This window comes from Elephantulus edwardii, unplaced genomic scaffold (assembly GCF_000299155.1).
Source record: "Elephantulus edwardii isolate Elephantulus edwardi_28Jun2011 unplaced genomic scaffold, EleEdw1.0 scaffold00030, whole genome shotgun sequence".
Taxonomy (NCBI): domain Eukaryota; kingdom Metazoa; phylum Chordata; class Mammalia; order Macroscelidea; family Macroscelididae; genus Elephantulus; species Elephantulus edwardii.
Window position 1 is genome coordinate 1090656 of NW_006399780.1, and position 21059 is coordinate 1111714.

General features: G+C 36.7%; 1 protein-coding gene across 5 annotated transcripts in view; it reads left to right on the forward strand.

The window, feature by feature from the left end:
• ARHGEF7 (Rho guanine nucleotide exchange factor (GEF) 7) overlaps positions 1-21059 on the forward strand; it is a 277811-nt gene that overhangs the window by 160506 nt on the left and 96246 nt on the right. For all 5 annotated transcript variants that reach the window (XM_006883801.1, XM_006883799.1, XM_006883798.1 and 2 more), the window contains 2 exons: positions 4239-4440; positions 10626-10714. In XM_006883801.1, the coding sequence (XP_006883863.1) occupies positions 4239-4440; positions 10626-10714 (291 nt within the window). The remainder of the gene's footprint in view (positions 1-4238; positions 4441-10625; positions 10715-21059) is intronic.

Below are 21059 nucleotides of genomic sequence, written 5' to 3' on the forward strand. Positions count from 1 at the left end.
ATCAAAGTTGTATTTTGGCTCCTGTGGATTTGGTTTAATTTTCCTCAGCTTCAGCTTGAACTTGCATATGAGTAATTGGTGGTCTGTTCCACAGTCAGCCCTGGCCTAGTTTTCACAGCTGATATTGAGCTTCTCCAGCGGTTCCTTCCACAGATGTAATCGATCTGATTCCAATGCATACTATCAGGTGAAATCCATGTGTATAACCTGCGTTTGTGTCTCTTACATCCTAGTGTGTGATAATATTAACCATGATGGCCACTTGCAGCTTTCAGCCTTCATGTCTTTGATTTCTGGAAAATAGATGGTTTCTTGATTTCCTCTTTTTCCTGTTTGGATGCTATACTTTATGGTCTGACTGTGTATTTATTGACATTTTTATTTACCTATATGATTGTCTTTTTCTCTTTAGAGAAATGTTCTCTATTTTTATCTTCCATCTCTTCTCTTTTTTGGAAGCAGGAGTGACATCCACTTCCTAAAAACAACATGCCTCCGGAACCTTTATGAACTTTGATAAATGTTGATAGTTTTAGAGGGGCTTCAGGGCTTTTGTTTATAGTGTCGCTATGAATTGTGCTTGACTTGAAAGCAGTCAACAACAACTGTTTAGGGTTTTTATATTTGTTATAATGCTTTTATTTTCTGTCAGCATTTTTTCTTGTGTTCATTGTTCATATTTTGTGTATATTAATATTTTTTTATTTAATAGTTGTAAAATACAAGTTTCCCCCCCAGTATTTGCCCACCATCCCTTTTTGTGGAAAGTTTCTTTTTAATAATTTGTTTTGGGGTTGTACCCCAAATGATCATTCTATTAAGCTACTCCATTGTTTTTAACATTAACTATTCTTCCTCTTCCTGATCTAAAACCTCCCATCTGTACTTTTTGGGGCTTGACAATTTACTGGAAAGTCCTCCAGAAGCTCACTCAGCTGTTTATGATATATCAGGCAGGCTTGAGGCAGCTGACTTCAGTCAGGAGGCCATCCCAGTCAAGTGAGGAAGGTAAATCCCCAACTGTAATCTTCTATGAGACACTGGGGCATAGATTCTCAAGAGAATAAAGGGTGTGATACCTTACTCCAGCCTTTAGTAAGTCTTTAATCAAAGTACTTATTTTCTTTCACCCACCAGCTATCTTATATTGCTTCAAATTAACCCCCAGAGTGGGTTCAGGCAATTCTAATTGTTTCCCTTACCACGTTGCCACAGATGACGGCAAAATGTGTTTCTAAGCACGGTCTTCAATTTAAAAGTGTGCAGCAACGTGTTGAGCACATCCAGTCAGCTTACTTCAGGGCAGACTTAGATGATCTCAGTTTTACAATATCTGATAGGGGAGGTTTCCCCCAATTAGACATTAATATCGCTGTTTTATCAAGTTAGCTGAGCTTTAATAATGTGGTGTCCCAGGATATCAAGGAATAGAAAAGCCATTTCAAAAAGTAAACCCCTGACACCACAGTGATCATAGTACAAGCTATAGCTATGGTGTGTCCTTGAAGAATTTCTGAGAAACTGTAATTTTTCCCCCTGTATTTGGCAGGTAGAACCCAAAAGGTAAAATAATAGAAGAAAATTGTAATATAACTGGATTAAACTCATTCATTGAATGACAGTGTTAATATGTTGTTAGGTGCCATCAAATTGACTACGACTGATGACTATGACTTTATGAACAGCAGAGCTGAGCCTTTCCCTATCTTGCATTATTCTCATGTCCAATGAAACTGTTAATAGGTTGGAGTTAGACATAAGCATATAACTTAAGAATATTCAGAAGCCACAGGAAGTTTGAAAAAACAAAAAACACAAAACCAAACCCACCCAGAATGGAGAAGGACATAATCTAAATTATAATGAATTATAATTCGAAATTCAACATATTAAAAGGAAAAAAGATAAGAGATTTCTAACCTTTCCACTGGTTTGGATAATGTATGTCAAGGCCTGTGAGAGAAAAAGGATGTAGAACCTCATCATTCAACATAGAAATGTCCTGTAGTCTTTCTGCTCTCAGCTATGCCTGAAGTGTAGTTTTCATCTGGACTAGCACAAGGAGTGTGGATTGGAGGTTTGGATTGGGAAAGAGTGTCAGTTATTGTTACCTGTGATTTAGCTTTTAAATTGATAGTCCTTGTATAGAACTTTAGTTATGAGTACAAAATCTGTGAAGAAAAAAAATAATTCTGGCTTTTAAGATTATTGAATATTTTTACTTTAAAAACAGAGTGTCCTTTTTATTAAAAATCCAATATAGATATGAAAATAAGATTAATCTCTAAAAGCAAATTAGGTATTGTTTCTTCACATCCATTTTGAAAAAAAATACTCCGTTTTAGTGGATGTTTGCCAAAGAAGGAATTTTTTAGATACTGTTGGTTGACATGTAACTTGGTGTAACTTGGTAGAACCTTTGTGGACAGTGCACTAAGAAAAGAGCAAAGTGAGCAAAACCTACATAGCAAACTCTGATGGACGTGAATCCATTTTCTACCTGGTTCCGGATTCACCCCTTCCCTTCTTTCCTTGTCACCAGTCTCCAGTTGGCACAGTCTTTTTCCAACCTCTAGTCACCCAGAGCCTTTCAGAGAACTTAAAATTCTTTTAGAATTCTTTCACTGATAGCACTTCCTGTGCAGCCATTTTCTGACCTAGCCCACCTGAGCTCAGTGAGAATATGCAAACTAGAGGGCCTCTATCCTTCAGAGTAACTGTTGGTAACTGGCCTAGACACTGTGAACTGAATCAAAGCACAAGGTATGTGTTTTCAGACTGTCAAATGGGCAGGTGTGTCACCCTCTACTGTCTCTCATCACCTTAGTGGATTTGTTAATTCACTCCAATGACTCAAAGAACTTACTGAGACTATGTATACTTAGAGCTACATATTTAGTATAACCAGAAAAGGTGAACACAGACACATAACACTAAGTCTGGGAGATATCCAAGCAATAAGGCCTGGTGTCAATAGGGACAGTGGCCCTTTCCCATGCATGGATGATCTTGCAAACCCAGGAACTTCCGTGTTTAAAACATTTTCTTAGTTTCATTGTGTAGTCGTAATTGACATCTCGTTGAGTACTCAGTGTGGTTTGAATCACGGATGACTATGCATGATTGATTACATTGTGCCACTCTGATCCTGAAATTAGCTGATTGGGGGAGGTCTCACCCTCATTCATTGTATACATTATGAAGTACAATCTGAAGGTTTTACAGACCCCACTGATTATTTCTCCAGAACCAAGAACAAAAGGCTAAGTTGGTCTATTAAGACAGTTCCTTACTGCAGTGAGAGCAGTTTAGAAATACATTTTAAAATTTAGAATGTAGCCTAGGGGAAGAAGCTGTGCTGCAATCCCGAAGGTGTGCTGTATGAATCTACTAGTTGCTCTGCGGAAAAGGATAAGCAGAGTCCTCCAGAGTGATTAACTGCCTCTGAAAACCTGCTGCAGAGTCAGTTACAGGTCGGTTCCGACTTGATGGTACAGAACAACAAGTTATACATCTACTCGGAACAGAATTTACCCTATAGAATTATTTAGAGGCATTTTCAAATTGAAATGTACAACTATTTTTAATGCTGTTTTGTTTTTCAGTAAGGAAATACTGGAACTAACTTAAAAATTAGTGAATGAAGAACTGACTAATCTATGGCACAGTTACACAATTTAATGTTACATAGAATTTAACACCAAAGTGACAATATTGGTACTCTTAGCAAAATGACCACAATGCATTAGTGACAAAAAGAAATAGTTTGTATAGAAGTATCTGTATCTATATATGTAATGCAGGGAGTTCTGGTGGTTTAGAGGTAAGGAACCGTACTACCAACACATAGGTGCATGGTTCAAATCCACCAGAAGATGGGCATTCAACTCTGGTGCAATTTATTGTCTCTGAAAACCTGCGGGAGAATCGGCTGTGGGTTTATTTTGACTCTCTGATATACAGCAACAGTCTGTAAGACAATTCTACAGAAATGCATATTCAACTTTCATGATTTTTTAGGGTTATGAAAGTTAGAAATATGGTCTCTCAGTCCATTCAGTTTCCTGTACGAGGGTGGGCAGGGAATGGGGAGGAAAAGTAAACTTGTTTAAGTATTTCTTGAATGTTTTTAATTTTTCGAGTTAGGTTATCTTTATAGTTTAAAAATAAACTACAGTCTAATTACTTTATAATGAGCTAGGCTATACTTAATGGAATTTTTTTCCTTTCATTTTTAGGACATGACTGATAATAGCAACAATCAACTGGTTGTACGAGCAAAGTTTAATTTCCAGCAGACAAATGAAGATGAGCTTTCTTTTACAAAAGGAGATATCATACATGTTACTAGAGTGGAAGAAGGGGGCTGGTGGGAGGGTACTCACAATGGCAAAACTGGCTGGTTCCCCAGCAACTATGTTCGAGAAATCAAATCAAGTGGTAAGTGTTCAATTTGGTATGTTCATAGAATTGACTGATGGTTTTCGTTTTAGATGAGGAGGAGAATAAGGGAGTAAATGTCCAATATAGTACTCTAATCTTTACTCTCCAGTTAAATTTGTATAAATGGCAGTCACTTTCACTTTAGAATTTAAATTTTGTCTATTCCATTTTATTAAATGGATTCTGTTTTTACCTAACTTCATATAAGAGATGCTTTATCCATGCTAATAATCCAGCATGTTGAAAATGATACTTGAAGCATTCAGGTAACTTCTCAGGGTGATTTTCAAATTGATTAGAATGCTATTAATACTATCTGTTAGCTGTAATTTCTTGTACAAAGTGTGCTCACCTTTTAGTACATCTCTGTTGACACCATAACCATCAAGAGCTCCTTTCTGAAATGCAAGGTAGAACCTGAGGGCTGGCAGTGACAAATGTAGCTATAAGAAACACCAGCTAATAAAATGTTTACTTATGTTGACTACATAAAGAACTACTTCACTCTTTACTTGAAATTCACATTTTTATACCTTATTTCTGAGTACGTGTTTTAAATGTTTTAAACACATTTTAAATGTGTTATCATCGAACTGCCAGATTATCAGTCATCAAAGAGACTCTTTGCAGGAAACCATGTTGAATCTATAGTTTTAGTACCAAACTGACTCAAGTAACTTTGAGAATCTTTCGTTTTTTCCCCCCCTCTATTTGCTTTTTAAAATCTAAAGGACTGTTAACTTCATTTGCTCATATTGGTGATCCATCATGCTCCTTAGCTGACAGTTGGAGCATGGGAATAATCTCTTCTAGGAATAAATTTCCATCTGTAGCATAATCAAGTTAATCTGAGTATAATATATGCTAAGGATTTTTTTGCCAACCTAATTTCAAAATATGGGCAGAAAAACATGAAACCACAGTATTCTGTTACCACTTTTTGCACTTGAGAACAACACTTTAAGATCACAGTAGCGTTTCTTTATTGTGCATTTTCAATAATTTTCATGACTTTTTTACGTTAGAACTGTTTTCTCCTGAGGGACAGTACAAGAAAGGGAGACCCTCGATGGGATGGATTGATTCAGTGACTGGATAATGGGGGTAGGTGTGTCAGAGATAGTGAGATTGGCACAGGACAGAGCAGGGCTTAGGGCTGTTGTATACAGGGTTGCTGTAAGTCACAGGTGACTCGATGGTACATAACATTTTACATAGGCTTGTAATCTTCAATGTTATTTTTTTTTTAAAAATTTTTGTTTTTAAATTTTATTATTTTTATGTGCGTGTACCGTCAAATCAGATCTGACTGGTACAGTATGAGATTGTCCCTCCTTTCCTGGCAGAGCATCTGGTGGATTCGAACCGTGCACCTCTGGGATTGTAGTTGCAGCTCCTTGTCACTAGGCCACCAGAGCTCCCCTATCTTCAATGTTATGAATCCTTTATTTTCTGAAAATAATTTTGTTAGTGTTTCAACCATACAGACTTGGTTAGTAATACTTTTAGTGTCATTTCCTTATAAAATAAATTGGTACTGATTTCCTTTAAATGGGAAGTTTTTCTGTGTATAAATTTTCTTTATATTTAATTTTTACTGAATAAAATGACACTTCATTGACTAAACTGGTATTTGCATCTAAATTTTATGTTTTGGGGTGTTTATCTCCATACCAATTCTGAAAAATATTTCATCTCTTGTGTTTTCCTGAAAAACCAAACACATTTTGTCTTTGAATCAGTTCTGATGTGTAACACCTATAGGAGAGAGTTTCAAAGTAACTTTCCCATAGAATTTCCAGTGCTCTAATCTAATGAAGGAGTGGTGGCCTGATGGTAAGAAGCTATGCTGTAGTTCTTCAAGGCAAGCAGTTCAAATCCACTATCTGGTCCATGTCAACCCACTGGACTGTCAGCTCTGAGTCAGTTCTGATTCTATGGCACACAACATCATCAATATTTATAAAACTAGACTTCTTTTTTCCTGAAAACTGCTGATGGGTTTGAACTGCTGACTTTTCATTGGGCAGCCTGGAGTAACACCTGTGCTGCCAGGGTTCCTCCATTTCTCTAAGGAAATATAAATAGCTGTTGTTTGCCATCTTGTGGCCACATGTGGAAGTGGTCGGCTTCATTGTGTATTTATGCTTTAAACCTTTCTTGTTTGAAGTAATGCTTAAGACAGAGATCTTCCCTAATTCTATAGAAGGAGCTTTCTAATGCTTACTGCAGAAACATTGAATATTACTTTTGAATCTTTAACATTTTATAAATCTCAACTCCTTGATGTCATGTCAGACTTGACTTATAGCTGGTCCCCCAGCAGGAGATGACCCATATTTCTCCCACTGAGCAGCTTGTGGACTCAAGTCACTTGTCCTTAGGCTGATAGCGCAACTTCTTTCTTACCCATGAGACCAGCAGAGATGTTATAGAAGATAAATAATTGTTATTTGCCATTTATTTTGCTCTGCTCTTTTGTTATACACACACACACACACACACACACACACACACACACTCACTCATATACATACATATACACATGCACACATCTAGGCACACAACAGGGATTTCTTTACAAAATCAAGAAAGAAGGAAAGAGTAGCAGCATGGCACTTCTAGGAGTAGAATTATTTTAAATGAAAATGGAGGTACTAAATAATGTGTAGTTACCATGATACTTGATGCTTGTTATCTAACTGCATACAGATTTACCAGATTTCTTTTAAAGGATAATTATTAATGCATTAGTTTTAATTTCTCCCATTTCTGCATAGCTGATTGTTGTACTGTAAAGGCATTTAATCAAGATCTTTTCTAGGTTAACTTGAATTGATGAGTAATAGTCTGTACCTGCCAGCGATAGGAGACATTGTGACCATCATTTGCTGATCGATCTTTAGAGCACTTACAGTGGTACTTTGAACATTTTTAACTTTAAATATTTTCTATTTATTTGAGCTATCAAAAAGAAATACCTAATGCGATCTGTATTTTATATGCAATTATTAATGTAGCTGTGAACGAATTGTTAAGTGCTGTCAAGTCAACTAAAACTCATAGTGACCCTGTAAACAGTTGATCTAAACCTTGCTCTATCCTGTTCCATTGTGGCCATCTCTAACATACTTAAGGTCATTGTTACAAGCACTGTGTCAGTCAGTCCTGCTCAGTGTCTCCCCCACCTTCACTGACCTTGGCGTCTCCTAACTATGTGCCCGGAGTATGTGAGATGAGGCGTCACACCCCTTGTCTCCACGAACCCTGGCTACACCTTTTTTGAGACATACTTGTTTTTTCCTTTTGGCAGTCAGCAAAATTTATATAGGGAAAGAGACAACTCTGTAGGCAGTTACGTTGCTAACCCTCAAGGGGCACTTCTCTGGCAGCTTGCATCCACCAGCAGCTCTCCGAGAGATTGATGAGCAGTATCCTCTCTTGTGATTTACAGCCTCTGAAAGAAAACCCACTAGAAGGTCAGAAGTGAGTTCTGACCAGATGGCAATAATTCATTTTGCTTTGATGTGATTGAAAGTACTATTTAAATTTCTGAGCAACTGGGATAAAGCTGTATTAGAGGATGGACATCTAAGTGCATTGTCTCTTCTATAATTGTTATTGTTGTTTTGTACCGAAGAGTTGGAAGCGACCCATAGTTAACCCTCTGGTGGGTTTTCAGAGACAGTTAATCACACAGAAAAAGATTGCCCATCCTTCTCCCGTGGAGCAGCTGGTGGCTGTGAACCTTGTGCCTTCGAGATTGCAGTGCAGCTTCTTGCCAGTAGGCCATCAGAGTTCCCTTCTAGTATTATGTGTGATGTTTAATGGAGAATGAGGCATGCTATTATAACATGAAAGATAGGAGCATCGCAGGCATGCATAACATTGAACAAACAAGATCTCAAGTTAAATAGTTTGGAATTTGTTCTGGATGTTAAAATTCCTTCAGATTACTATCGTAAATGAGCACTCATGCAAGCCCCTAAGCATGCTGCACCTTAGAATATTCTGTGAATCTGGGAGTTTTCCAGTGATAGTCACTTAATATCCTAAAGTTCAAGAACACATTCCAACGAACAGTTGATATAGAATAGTTTGGTGTCAGGGTTGTTAGTCTTCCAGCTTTAAGTGTGTTTTCTTTTTCATTTGTGTTAAAGTAGTAGCAACAATGAATTAATGGAAATCCAAAATCTCTCTAAATGTTCATTAAAATTAATGAAACAAAATTTAAAAAAGAAGGTATGTTGTTAGTTGCATTTCCTGACTTAGTATAAATTTAATCCTACTCTTTCAGCTAGTAATCAAGTGCTTAACTGTTTGCACCACAAAGAGACTCTTTTTTTAATATATAGTAGAGTAGAACAGTTTGTGTAATCAAAATCCTTTTAATCCTCCTGCCTCTTCCTCTAGTTCCTAATCCTAGATATTCTGTTAAGTGATTGTACCCACAATGATTTGTATTGTAGTTAGATTTTTCTGCTCTGATTTTGTGTCTTAGACATTAGAGTTTGACTTTTTAAGACTATCTTCTCCTTTTAGGTTTGTTTTGTACTTTCATTAAGTCCTTGTGTTGGTTACCTCTGTTGATAATGCTAATACCATTATTTTGTATTTCATTGACATTTGATAGTTAACTTTTGGTTTACTTCATGAGGTAAGATGAGAACTTACCTTGACCTTTTTATTTATTTGGTCTTTTGCATGCTGGTCTGTTACTTTTTAGTATTACTTTGTTAGATTTGTTAATGATTACATTTATTTTGCAAAATCAGTATCTATTCAACAAGTTTTTCTTGACCATCATTAATCTAGAAACTAGGGGTAAAACAGAAAAGACACCAGAAGAGTTTCTGCCGCTATGGAGCTTACCTGAAGCTCTATGAATAGCAAAGTAGGTTGAATTGACCCGTCTGTGCTGTTTGAAACAAGATATTAGGAGGAAGGACTTGAAATATTAGGAGGAAGTGGCACAAAAAATATTAGAAGGAAGCACTTTTATAGAATAAGAGACACTTAGAGGCTCAATAATTGTACTGCATAGATTTTACATGTTTCCTAATTCAAAGAAGCATTTTATAAAGATATTGTGACAAACACTGTTGGGAATTTTGAATATAGGCTGTTGGGAATTTTGAATATAGGCTAAGTATTTGATAATAATTAAGAGTTTTGATTCAAGGAAGAAGATTCTTGTTTGTAAAATGGACATTGAAATATTTATGTTTGTAGAAAATCAGCTCCCTAGCACCTACAGTAAGAGTCTCACACATATTCCAGAGCTATGTGAACAATTGCAAGTACTTCTTTTTTTTTTTTTTTGCGGGTACTTCTTGAGTACATATTATGCTGAATAAATAATTGTTCGATATCAGTTCCATTTTTAAAAGTTTGAATCCTTAAAGTAATCATGACAGCTTTAATACTTGTGTCTGAAATAGAGATTCTTACAGGAATGTGTTTCATGAGGAACTCCCCCTTCATAGTCTTGTATTTCACTAACTGGTATTTAAAGCTCTGAAATCTGTTTTCTTCATTTGCATGTGACTTCGCTACTGATTTCACTTCTATAAGAATCTATTTTTTCCCCCCTCTGTAATCTGTGCACTGTATTTATTCCATTCTCTTGAGTTTTTCTTATTTTCATCCTTGCTTAGGATGTCTTTTCTGTTTGTGTCCTCTGTATGATGCTTTATGGCAGGCCTTGAGTTAGAAGAAGTAGACCCTTTAACATTCAGGGAGATCTGAATCCATACAAGATAGTTCACAACGATAAATCTTTATATTTTCATACTGCCACATGTTTGTTAGCATTTTCTCTGTTTAGTAGTATTTTATGTTCACTGTACTCTTGAGCTATACTGTAACTAAACAGTTCTTTCTCTTGCTGATCGAAATAGAGCATAAGCTCTCTTAGACATTTTCGGTCTATAATTTGAAGAGTGAATTGAGTGATGTGCTTATGAACACATTGTACTTACTATGAATGTTAAAAGAAATGTAACATCTTTTGCCAACTTGGAGAACTTTCTTTGACTTTTCCTTGTTTTTATTTCACTTGAGATTGTCAGAAGAGTGAACCTGGATGTGTACAATGCCTCAGTGCATTTTCCCCTTCATATTCTAATGTGTTCCTTACCACTGAAAATGATGAGAGAAACTTTACTAAATTTTTATTTCAGAAAAGCCTGTGTCTCCCAAGTCAGGAGCATTGAAGAGCCCTCCCAAAGGATTTGATACAACTGCAATCAACAAAAGCTATTATAATGTGGTGAGTAATTGTAAAAACAGTTTTATAACTTTTAAAAAAACAATCTTATATTAAAAAACAACAAAAAATCAATCTTTTGTAGAATACTAGTTAAGTTCTGAAATATGAGCAAAGTAACAATGCTATCTGCCGTACACTGATGATAGTAGTCAGTAGTATGCTGCAGTACTAACAGAAATGCCATGAATCTACAGTGATTTGAATCCACCAGTAGGAGAAATATCTCCAAGTATTAACATTTGCCTTCTAGGAAACTCAGTGGACTCATTATTCATTTGATTGGTTCTTGTTTTGTTTTCTTTATCTGCCATGTAGTTGAAACGACCATTAATATTTTGAGTTTTCCCCTGTTTATATTATGTTGAAAATATACGTAATAAAATGTAGATCAGCTCAGCAATTCATAGATGTATAATTTAGTGATTTTTGTATTGCATACAGTTTTCAAGTTGTAGAACTTCCGTCTTTATATACTTTTCCAAATCATTCTACCACCATTATCATAAACTCACAGAGTCCAAACAAAACTCTGCTAACCACTGACAGATCTTTGATTTTTGTATGAGTGTTTGTTCGTGGCATGCTTTCAAGTTTCATTCATTGACATGTGTCAGGGCTTCTTTTTTCTTCTCTCTCTTTTACCCTTTTTTGTGTGTATATACCAGATATTTTTTCATCCCTTCATCTGTTGGACATTTCAAGTGAGTGGTCAAGTTTGTTTTGTTGGGTTTTTTTTCTCTTTTGGCTTTTGTGAAAAGTGCTTTATATAAACATTGAAATATAGCTTTTTCTTTGTATTCCTGCCTCCCTTCTAGGTGGATACCTGAGATTGGATTGTATGTTCAGCTCTTGACCTGCTGAACTGTTTCCAGTTTTACATTCCCAACACCAGTTAATAGAATTCTGCTTTCCGCATAACCTTTCCAACACTTGTGTTTTTATATCATTACCATTTTCATAGTTTTGATGTAGTATCTCATTGTAGTTTTGACTACCATCTCTCTAATGGCTAATAGGTAGCTATAGTGGCCTAGTGACAAGAAGCTGTGTCGTAATCTCAAAGGCAGGCAGTTTTGCAGGAACAGCATGGGCATTCTCCTGTGCGACTTACTGCCTCTGTAACCTGTTGGAGGGTCAGTTATAAGTCAGTTTCAACTTGATAACACACAACAATGAGAACAGTAAAGGGAACTCTGGTGGCCTAGTGGTATGGAGTTTTACTGCCAACCCAAAGGCAGGTGGTTCGAATCTGCCAGCTCCTTTGAGGGAGAAAGATGGACAATCTCTTCCCATGTGATTTACGGTCTCTGAAACCCACTGGAGGGTCAGCTATGACTCTGTTCCTACCCAGTGGGATATAACAGCACAACAATGGCTAATGAACCTTCTCAGTGTGTTGAGTAGTCAAGCTCTAAGTGGCTAACTAAAAAGTTGGTGGTTTACAGTCTGTTTTTGTTAACACTCTGGTCCTGAGTACCCTTCGGGGGCATTTATGTTTTGTCCTTTGGATTGCTCTGAATTTTAATAAATTCAGTGGCAAGATTATTATGCTATTGATGTTGAGCCCTCTATATGTTTGTTGGGTGTTTTAATTATCATTTTTGATGAACTGAATTATCCAAGTCCTTTACCTGTATTTTGATTGCATTGTTGGTCTTAATTGTTATTTAGATAATTTTTAAATTAAAATATATTTTAGATAATCCTTATGGGATGAATGGCACCAGTAAAAGTTTTATCAATCTATAGGTTCTTGTTTCATTTTTTAAAATACCCCTTGAACAAAACTTTTGTTTTATGAAGTTCTATATATTTATTCAGTCACTTGCTGCTTTTGCTTTTGTTGTGATTTCTGATAATCCGTCATTTAAAAACAAGACCCTACAACCATGTCCCTGTGGTTTTTTTAAAGATTCGTGTGGCTTTAGTTTTCTTCAAAGACTTTTATGGCTTTCATTTTCATACTTACAGATTATTGTAATACTTTTGTTTTAATACTACATGAATTGTGCCAAGTAATAATGTTGTTGTTATATGCCGTAGACTTGCTTTCAAGACTTGCTTTCAACTCATAGCAACCGCATGTACAGCAGCTCTGACCCTACTTTATCCTGAGCCAACCTTACTGTCTCTGACTCACCTACCCCTACTACCCCAGTTACTGAGTCATTCCATCTCATTGAGGGTCTTCCTCCCTAACACTGTCCCTCCAACCTTCGAAGCATGATGTCCCTCTCCAAGGACTGCTCTCTCCTTGCAACATACGTAAAATGTACAGTGTTTTGAATATTTCTTCATATCATTATAGGTCTTTAAAAACCAATATTTTTTAATAAGGTATTTAATGTGATTTAAAATTTTATATGTATTGAGTGCCATTACAGGCAGCCATGGTATACCAGTGGCTGATTTACATGTAGCCTGTTAGGAACTAACCCCAATAAAGTTTATTACATTAAAGATTACATGTATATATACAATGGTTTGTAATAATAAACTTAAAGTAATTTTTGATGCATATCAGAATATCATTATTTGTGTTTAAGATTTTTTAGTGTGGAAGTTATTTTAGTATAGCTGGAAATGTTTCTTTAAAATTTTTTTTTGCGTACAGTGGCACAGTATATACTAAGACAAACATTTAAATTACAATACTAATCCAACTTGACTGTACTCCTGTAGGTTCAAGTTTGAGTTAAACATAGATGTAGAAATAGAAATTATTTGTAATCCCTGTACTGCTTCTATATTGGCGAAACACCTTAGTATTTGCTGTAGAAAAAGTATAGAGTGCTCATTGGAGGCAAAGATGATAAAGCTTCGTCTCACATACTTTGGGCATATTGCTAGGGGAGCCTATTTCTTGGAGAGGGACATCATACCTGGAAAGGTGGAAAGTGTTAACGAAAGAGAAGCAGACCCTCAGTGAGATAGATTTACACAGTGATTGTACCATGGATTCAACTATGTCAGAGGTGATGAGGCACAAGATTAAGATTGATTCAGATTTGTTCATAGGGTCTCTGTGAGTCGTTATCAAAGTTACCTAATCAACAGTAAGTACTTTAGGTAGTTATGCATCTTAAAAGCGTTCCTTCAGGGAGAGGAAGGGAAGAGAGAGGGAGCGTGCGTGAGCGTGCGAGCACACGCACGCACGCACATGTGTAAGAAAGCAGAGTTAAATTGGTCTTCCGAAATGTGTCTTGTGCTTTTGAAGTTCCACGGATATAAAGTACGTTCTTCATTTTCATAACAAATCAACAATATTTCTACACTATAATTTTTTGTGCTAATAATGCTATATAAAAAAGAAAACCTTTTCCCTGCTTAAATATATATATATAGTTATTGATTATTTCTAGCTACATTAAAAATAAAGTATCATTTAAAACTGGGGGGAAAAAAAAAAGAAAGCAGATCCCACAAAACAGGTAGTTAAGCACTTGCCTCCTAACTAAAAAGGTTAGTGTTTCCAACTCACCCAGCAGCTGTATGGGAGAAAGAGCTGGTAATCTGTTTCCATAAGGATTATAGCCAAGAAAATATGAGTCAGAATCTACTAGAGAACTTTCCAAAAGAGGATTATATGTGTATATGCTAAATGTGATAGAATTGCCAGAGAGGGTCTAGATAGCCTATATGTACTAAAAGAAAACTTTTAACAGTCACAAACTTCCCGCATTTTTGAAACTTAACATAAACATAAACTGTTTTATATTGTAAAACTTACTTATGGTATTTGCATAAAGAACCTGCACGTTTACTAATACTGGAAATTTCAATTCATAGGAGGGCATATTCGAAAATTTTATATAGAATTCTGAAAACAATTAAAACCATTAATCTAGTATTTATTATTACTGAAAATCCATCCCTTCAAAATAACCTGAAATATATTCAAAGATGATTAGCCAAAAATGTTTCCATAGAATTAATTTTTATGGTGTTAAATTATAAGCAATCTAGATAATACAGCAGATCAAGAGTGCATTAAAAAAGTACTGGTCCAGAGCCAACTGTTAAAAATGTATCTGAGGCTTTAAAAATAGGAATATATTTTCCTCCTGTTACATGGAATAAACAAGAAAAAATTGTATAAGTAACATGATATGATAACCTTAAAAATTGCCATTAAAAGTAGAAGGAACTATGTCAGATTGGTTATTTACTGAGTGAGAGTTATTGGAGATTTATTTTTCATGTTTTTAAATATTTTCTAGATTTTTTTTTAAAAAAAAAAACAATCCATCATAGCAATTTTTAGGGTTATTTTTTCACCTGAAGAAAAATACAATAGTAAGTTATTTTAGCTTCCTGAGGATATAATTAACAGTTATTTGAGAGGATTACTTAGGAAACAGAGTCCAGAAAGTATTAGAGAAAGAGATTATGACCAGTTAGGAAGTTGTGTCAGAACATGGGCAAAGGAATATTGAGATTTTTAATTAGTAAAGTCACACTGGAAGACAGTAAAACAAAGTACTCTTTCCGTAAAAAGTTACCTTTACTTTTCCATTTAAATTAAGTCTGTTGTCAAAGTGTTAGGTAAATGAATTGTCAGTGTATGGCTGTATGTGTGGTGGTGTTGGTGTTGTTGTTGTTATGTGCCATCGAATGGCTTTCAACTCATAGCGACCCTATGTACAACAGCTCTGAACCTTGATCTATCCTGAGCCAACCTTACTGTCTCTGACACACCTACCCCCATAACCCCAGTTACTGCATTAATCCATCTCATCCAGGGTCTTCCTCTCCTGTGCTGCCCCTCCACCCTCCCAAGCATGATGTCCCTCTGTAAGACAGGTTCCTGCTTGCAACATGCCCCAAGTATGTCAGACAGAGCTTCAGAATCCTTGCCTCCAAAGAGCAGCCTGGTCTCACCGTCTCCAGGATAAACCTATTAGTTCTCCTAGCAGTCCATGGTATATTCAGTAATTCATTGCTCTTTTACAGCACCACAGCTCAGAGGCATCAATCCCTAGTCATTTTCCAACTTTCTGGTGCATAGCATGTAAGTGCAAAGATCATGGCCTGTATCGGGTGCACCTTAGTCTCCAGACTGATATCATTGATTTTCAGTAACTCTGGAGATGTCCTGGACAGCAGACTTTCCCAATACAATTCGTCTTTTGATTTCCCAGCAGCTGGTATCAAGAATCTTAATTGTGGAGCCAAGCAAACTGAAGCTATTAACAATCTCAGTCTCTTCACTGTCTTATCATGATGCTGCCAGTTGGCTCAGTAGTGGAAATCTTTCTTTTCTTGATATTGAGCATCAGTTTATATTTAAGGCTGCAGTCCTTGACCCTTTGCAGCAAGCACTTCAGGTCCTCCTTAGTTTCAGCAAGCAAGTTTGTGTTATCTACGTTGACATAGGTTGTTGATGAGTCTGATGCCACATTCCTTCTCATAGAACAGTGTTTAGAAACCCTCTGAACAGTAGATCTGAACCATGTCCTGCACCATCCTCACAATCGCTGATACACTTCACCCCTTACAGTTACTGTGTCAGCCCGTCTTGTGAGTGTCTTTTTTTGACCCTCCACTTTTCCCAGCATGACACCTCCTTCCAAGGATTGACCCATCCTGACAACATACCCAAAATATATAAGATGACATTTCACCATTCTTTGTCTCAAGACAGGCCTGTTTGTTGTCAGTCTATAGAATATTCATTACTCTTTCCAGCACTACAATTCAAAGGCATCAGTTCTTCTGTCATCCTTACTCTTTGTCCAACTTATATTCAGGTGCCTCGGAAGTTGTTGTTATTATTTGGTGTCGAGTCACCTGCGACTCATAGCGACCCTATTTACAACATCCCTAAACTCTACCGTATCCTGTGCCAGTATCACCATCTCCAGCACACTCCAGTCACTGAATTAATCCATCTCATTGAAGATCTTCCTCTCCTGTGCTGTCCTTCCACCCTCCCAAGAATGATGTTCCTCTCCAAGGACTGATCCCTCCTTGCAACATGTCCAAAGTATGTCAGATGAAGCTTCAGAATCCTTCCCTCCAAGGAGCAGCCTGGCTTCACCCTCCCCAGGATAAACCTGTTTGTTTTCCCAGCCGTCCGTGGTATATTCAATACTCTTATCCAACACCACAGCTCAAAGGCATCAGTTCTTCTTCTGTCATCCCTAGTCATTGTCCAGCTCTCTGATACAAGTGATTGCAAAGACCATGGCCTATATAAGGGGCACCTTAGTCTTCAGACTGACTTCTTTGCACTTCAGCACTTTAGAGAGATCTCTAACCACAGACTTTCCCATTATAATACGTCTTTTACTTTCCTGGCTGCTGGTGCCAAGAGTGTTGACTGTGGATCCAAGCAGACCGAAGTTGTTAACAATCTCAATCTTTTCACCATCCATCCTCATGCTGCCAATCAGCCCAGTGGTGAGAATCTTTGTTTTCTTGATATTGAGCCTCAGCCCATACTGAAGACTGAAGTCCCTGGCCTTCCACAGCAAGTGCTTCAGGTCCGCCTCAGTTTCAGCAAGCAGGGTTGTGTCATCTACATAACACAGATTGTTGATTATTCTTCCTCCAGTCCTGATGCCACATTTCTCCTCATACAGCCCAGCCTCCCGGATAATCTGTTCTGCATACAGATTGAAAAGGTATGGAGACAGAACACATCCTTTATGAACCCCCTTCTTGATTTTGAACCATGTAGTGTCTCCTTGCTCTGTTCTGACAACTGCTTCTTGGTCCAAGTATAGGTTTCGCATTAACACGATCAAATTTTCTGGGATTCCCATTCTTCTCAGAGTCAACCCACAGCTTGTTGTGATCCACACAGTCAAAGGCCTTTGCATAGTTAATGAAACACAGATAGACATTCTTCTGGTACTCTGTGCTTTCAGCCAAGATCCATCTAACATTAGCCCCATCTGAACCCAGTCTGCACATCTGGTAGTTCTTGGTTGATGTGCTGTTCCAGTTGTTTTTGGATAATCTTCAGAAAAATTTTGCTTGCATGTGATAGTAATGATATTGTTCTATAATTTCCACATTCTGTGGGATCACCTTTCTTTGGAATGGGAACAAATATAGATCTCTTCCAGTCAATTGACCAAGTGGTTGTTCTCCAGATTTCTTGGCACAACTTGGTGAGCACATCTAGGGCAGTATCTGTTCGTTGAAATACGTCAGTTGGTATACCATCAATTCCTGGGTCCTTACTCTTAGCCAATTCTTTCAAAGCAGTCTGAACTTCTTCCTTCATCACCATAGGCTCTTGCTCATATGTTGTTTCATTAAATTCTTCTATGTCTGCCAGTTCCTTTTGGTATGACTTGGATTGTTATTGTTGTTAGGGGCTGTCAAGTTATAGATGACTCATAGTGACCCTTTGAACAAAAGACCTGAGCACTGTTCATAGAGTTTCTGGAGGCAAGCCATTTTAGAAGTTGCCACTCCTGCTTCCAAGCTTGTTTTAATCGGGAAGCTCCACCAAACACTGTCCACCATGGGTAAACCATTATCTCATTTGGCTCATCAGTGTCACAGCAACCACTTACCTCTGTACAACAATGCACAGACCAGTGTTATACCACTTAGAAGAATGTTGGACAAAAATCAGTTTAGACCAGGCACGAGGGCCCTAATGGATTTTTAACTAGGAGGCTTTATCACCTCCTTCACTCCCCTTAATGAATCAACTTTCCATCCTAATGCTCACCAATCTTGGTCTACAAACTTCTATAGAACCCAGCTCCTGTAAATGGTTTTGAAAATGGATTCCAGCCCCATGCTGCCAACCAAAAGAATTTTTTAATTAGGAGATTTTATCACCTCCCCTCACTCCCTTTAGTGAATCAACTTTCCACCTCAGTGCTCACCAGTCTTGGCCTACAAACTTTTGTAGAACCCAGCTCCTGTAGATGGTTTTCAAAATGAATTCTAGCTTCATGCTGCCGACCAAAAGTCTTTTTTAACTAGGAGGCTTTATCACCTCCCCTCACTCCCATTAACTGGATGATAATAATAGTATCTATTTTAAGAGCTCTAGAGAAAGATAGGCAATCTCCTCCCAAGCCATTCACAACCTCTGAAAACCTACTGTAAAGTCAGCTCTTAGTAGCCTGGGTAATATTATTTATATTTTAAAATACTAAGTGATATTTAAAATTATTACTTCCCTCGTATTTTCTATAAATGTCAGCATATTATTAATATTTGGATAATTATGTATTATAGATTGTATTCCAAATTAAATATTTACTAGCTTTCATTTGTGATGTGTAGCATTGTCTTTATCCAAGACTTGTATATAGCAATATAGATTTTACTCATTTTTGTTAATTTATATGATTAAAATATATATATATATGTCACTCATTATTTCATTTAAAATGTGTTAGTAAGGTACTTAAACTATCTTTGGTTCTGAGTCATAGCAATTCTCTTTTTGATAGAAAAAGAAAACACATCACTGCTCGTACTGCACCATCTTCACAATGAGTATGTTTAAGCCTATTTTTGTATCATTCTATCTCATTGAGATTTCAAGGAAATGATAATCCTCATTTCCTAATATAAATTACTTTATCTAGTTTTAAATCCCAGGAGCTCTGGTGGCCTAGTGGGCGAAGATTTGTAATGTTAACTCAAGGCTTACTGGAGCTGACTACCAATTGCTTAAATGCAAGTTCAAACTGAAGAAGAGGAAAATTAAAGCATGTACTATATGAGCCAAATTAAGAGTTTGAATCTGTCCCACCTGATTTTAATATTCTCTCAAGAATAAATTTGATGGGTCGTTCAAACAATTATCACTGAAGATTGACTCTCAACAGCACATAACACCAACAAGTACTTGTGTGTGGGCATATATATAAATATTGATACAAACTCAACACATTGCCATCAATTCAGAAACAACATGTAGCTGAACCTCCAGTTTTCAGAAATATAAATCACATAGAAGGAGATTTTTGTTCTTTCTCCAGTGAACAGCTGTTGAATAAGACCTGCCTGCCTTTGGATTGGCAGTGAAGTTCTTTACCTACTAGACCAGTAAACTTCCTTCATAGATAAACAGTCAAAATTAAAATTATAAAGCTTAAATATAAATATAGAAAATAAAAATAAAACATAAGGAATTATTTTACAAGAACATGTTTAAGAGTTGATTTATGGGAGAAAAATTAAACCATGAAAACATACATGTTAAGTATGTAAAGATATACTGTGTTAACTGTTGATATTCTGTGAGATATCATATATCATGAGATATACCATAAGATATACCATAAGATATTTACTGGAAGACTACTTTATTAATGGGCTCTAACAAATATATCTATAAATTGTAAGAACACGGGAATGTAAGTTGTTTTCTATAAACTAACAATCTGATTCTGTGTTGTTGTTGATTGTCGTCGGGTCGAGATCAACTCATAGCGACTATATGAACAAAAGACCTAATGCCTTTCCACAACTATCTTTATTTCCCCAATTTCATAGAGTTTCCAGAGGCATGTGGTTTAGGAGGTGGATGCCACTCCTGCTTCCCAACATAAATCAATCTGGAAGCTCATCCAACCATTGCACATAATGGGTAACCATTATGGTATTTAAAATGACTATGGGATAGTGTTCAGCATCACAGAAACTCCCAAGTGGTTCAGTATAGCAAATAGACAAATGATTGCTGTGTCTTTTAAAGAATATTCTATAATCCATCAGATGAAACTGCCATTGAGATGGCACCAGCCAGCCAGTTGACTTCCAGAGTGGAGGGAGACTTCCAATGACTTGGATTAGGTGCACCTTAATCTTTATACTGTCACTGTTGCATTTTAGCACTTTGGATTGAAAACGAATTGTCAGTAGTGCTCTTATTGCCAAGTAGCACACTTAGGATTAAAGTAGCTTAGTATAATGGAAGGAGACACTGTGAGTTACAATCAACTCACTCCATGCCAGTGTTTTTATTCTTTTTTTAAAAAAACTTTGTGGACTTGAGGATAAGGCACTTGACTTCCTGTGCTGCAGTTAGTTTGCAAAAAGAATGTATCTAGTATCTTTGTAAGAATTCTGTGATTGGCCATAAAGTGATTGTCCAGTGCCAGAAACACGTGTGTTCATTGATTTCCCTCTCCACCCCCACCCTCATGTTGCTTAATAACCTTTATTTTTTAAAGGTTGAATATATTTATGTACATTTTGTGAACGTTTAAATTTACAGAACAGATTGGTTTTCCCTCATACATATTTTTGTGACATTAATTATAATACTATGAGAGGCTGGGCTCTATGAGGAGAATTGTGGCATCAGGATTGGTGGAAGATCTATTGACACAACCCTGCTTGCTGAAACTGAGGAGGACCT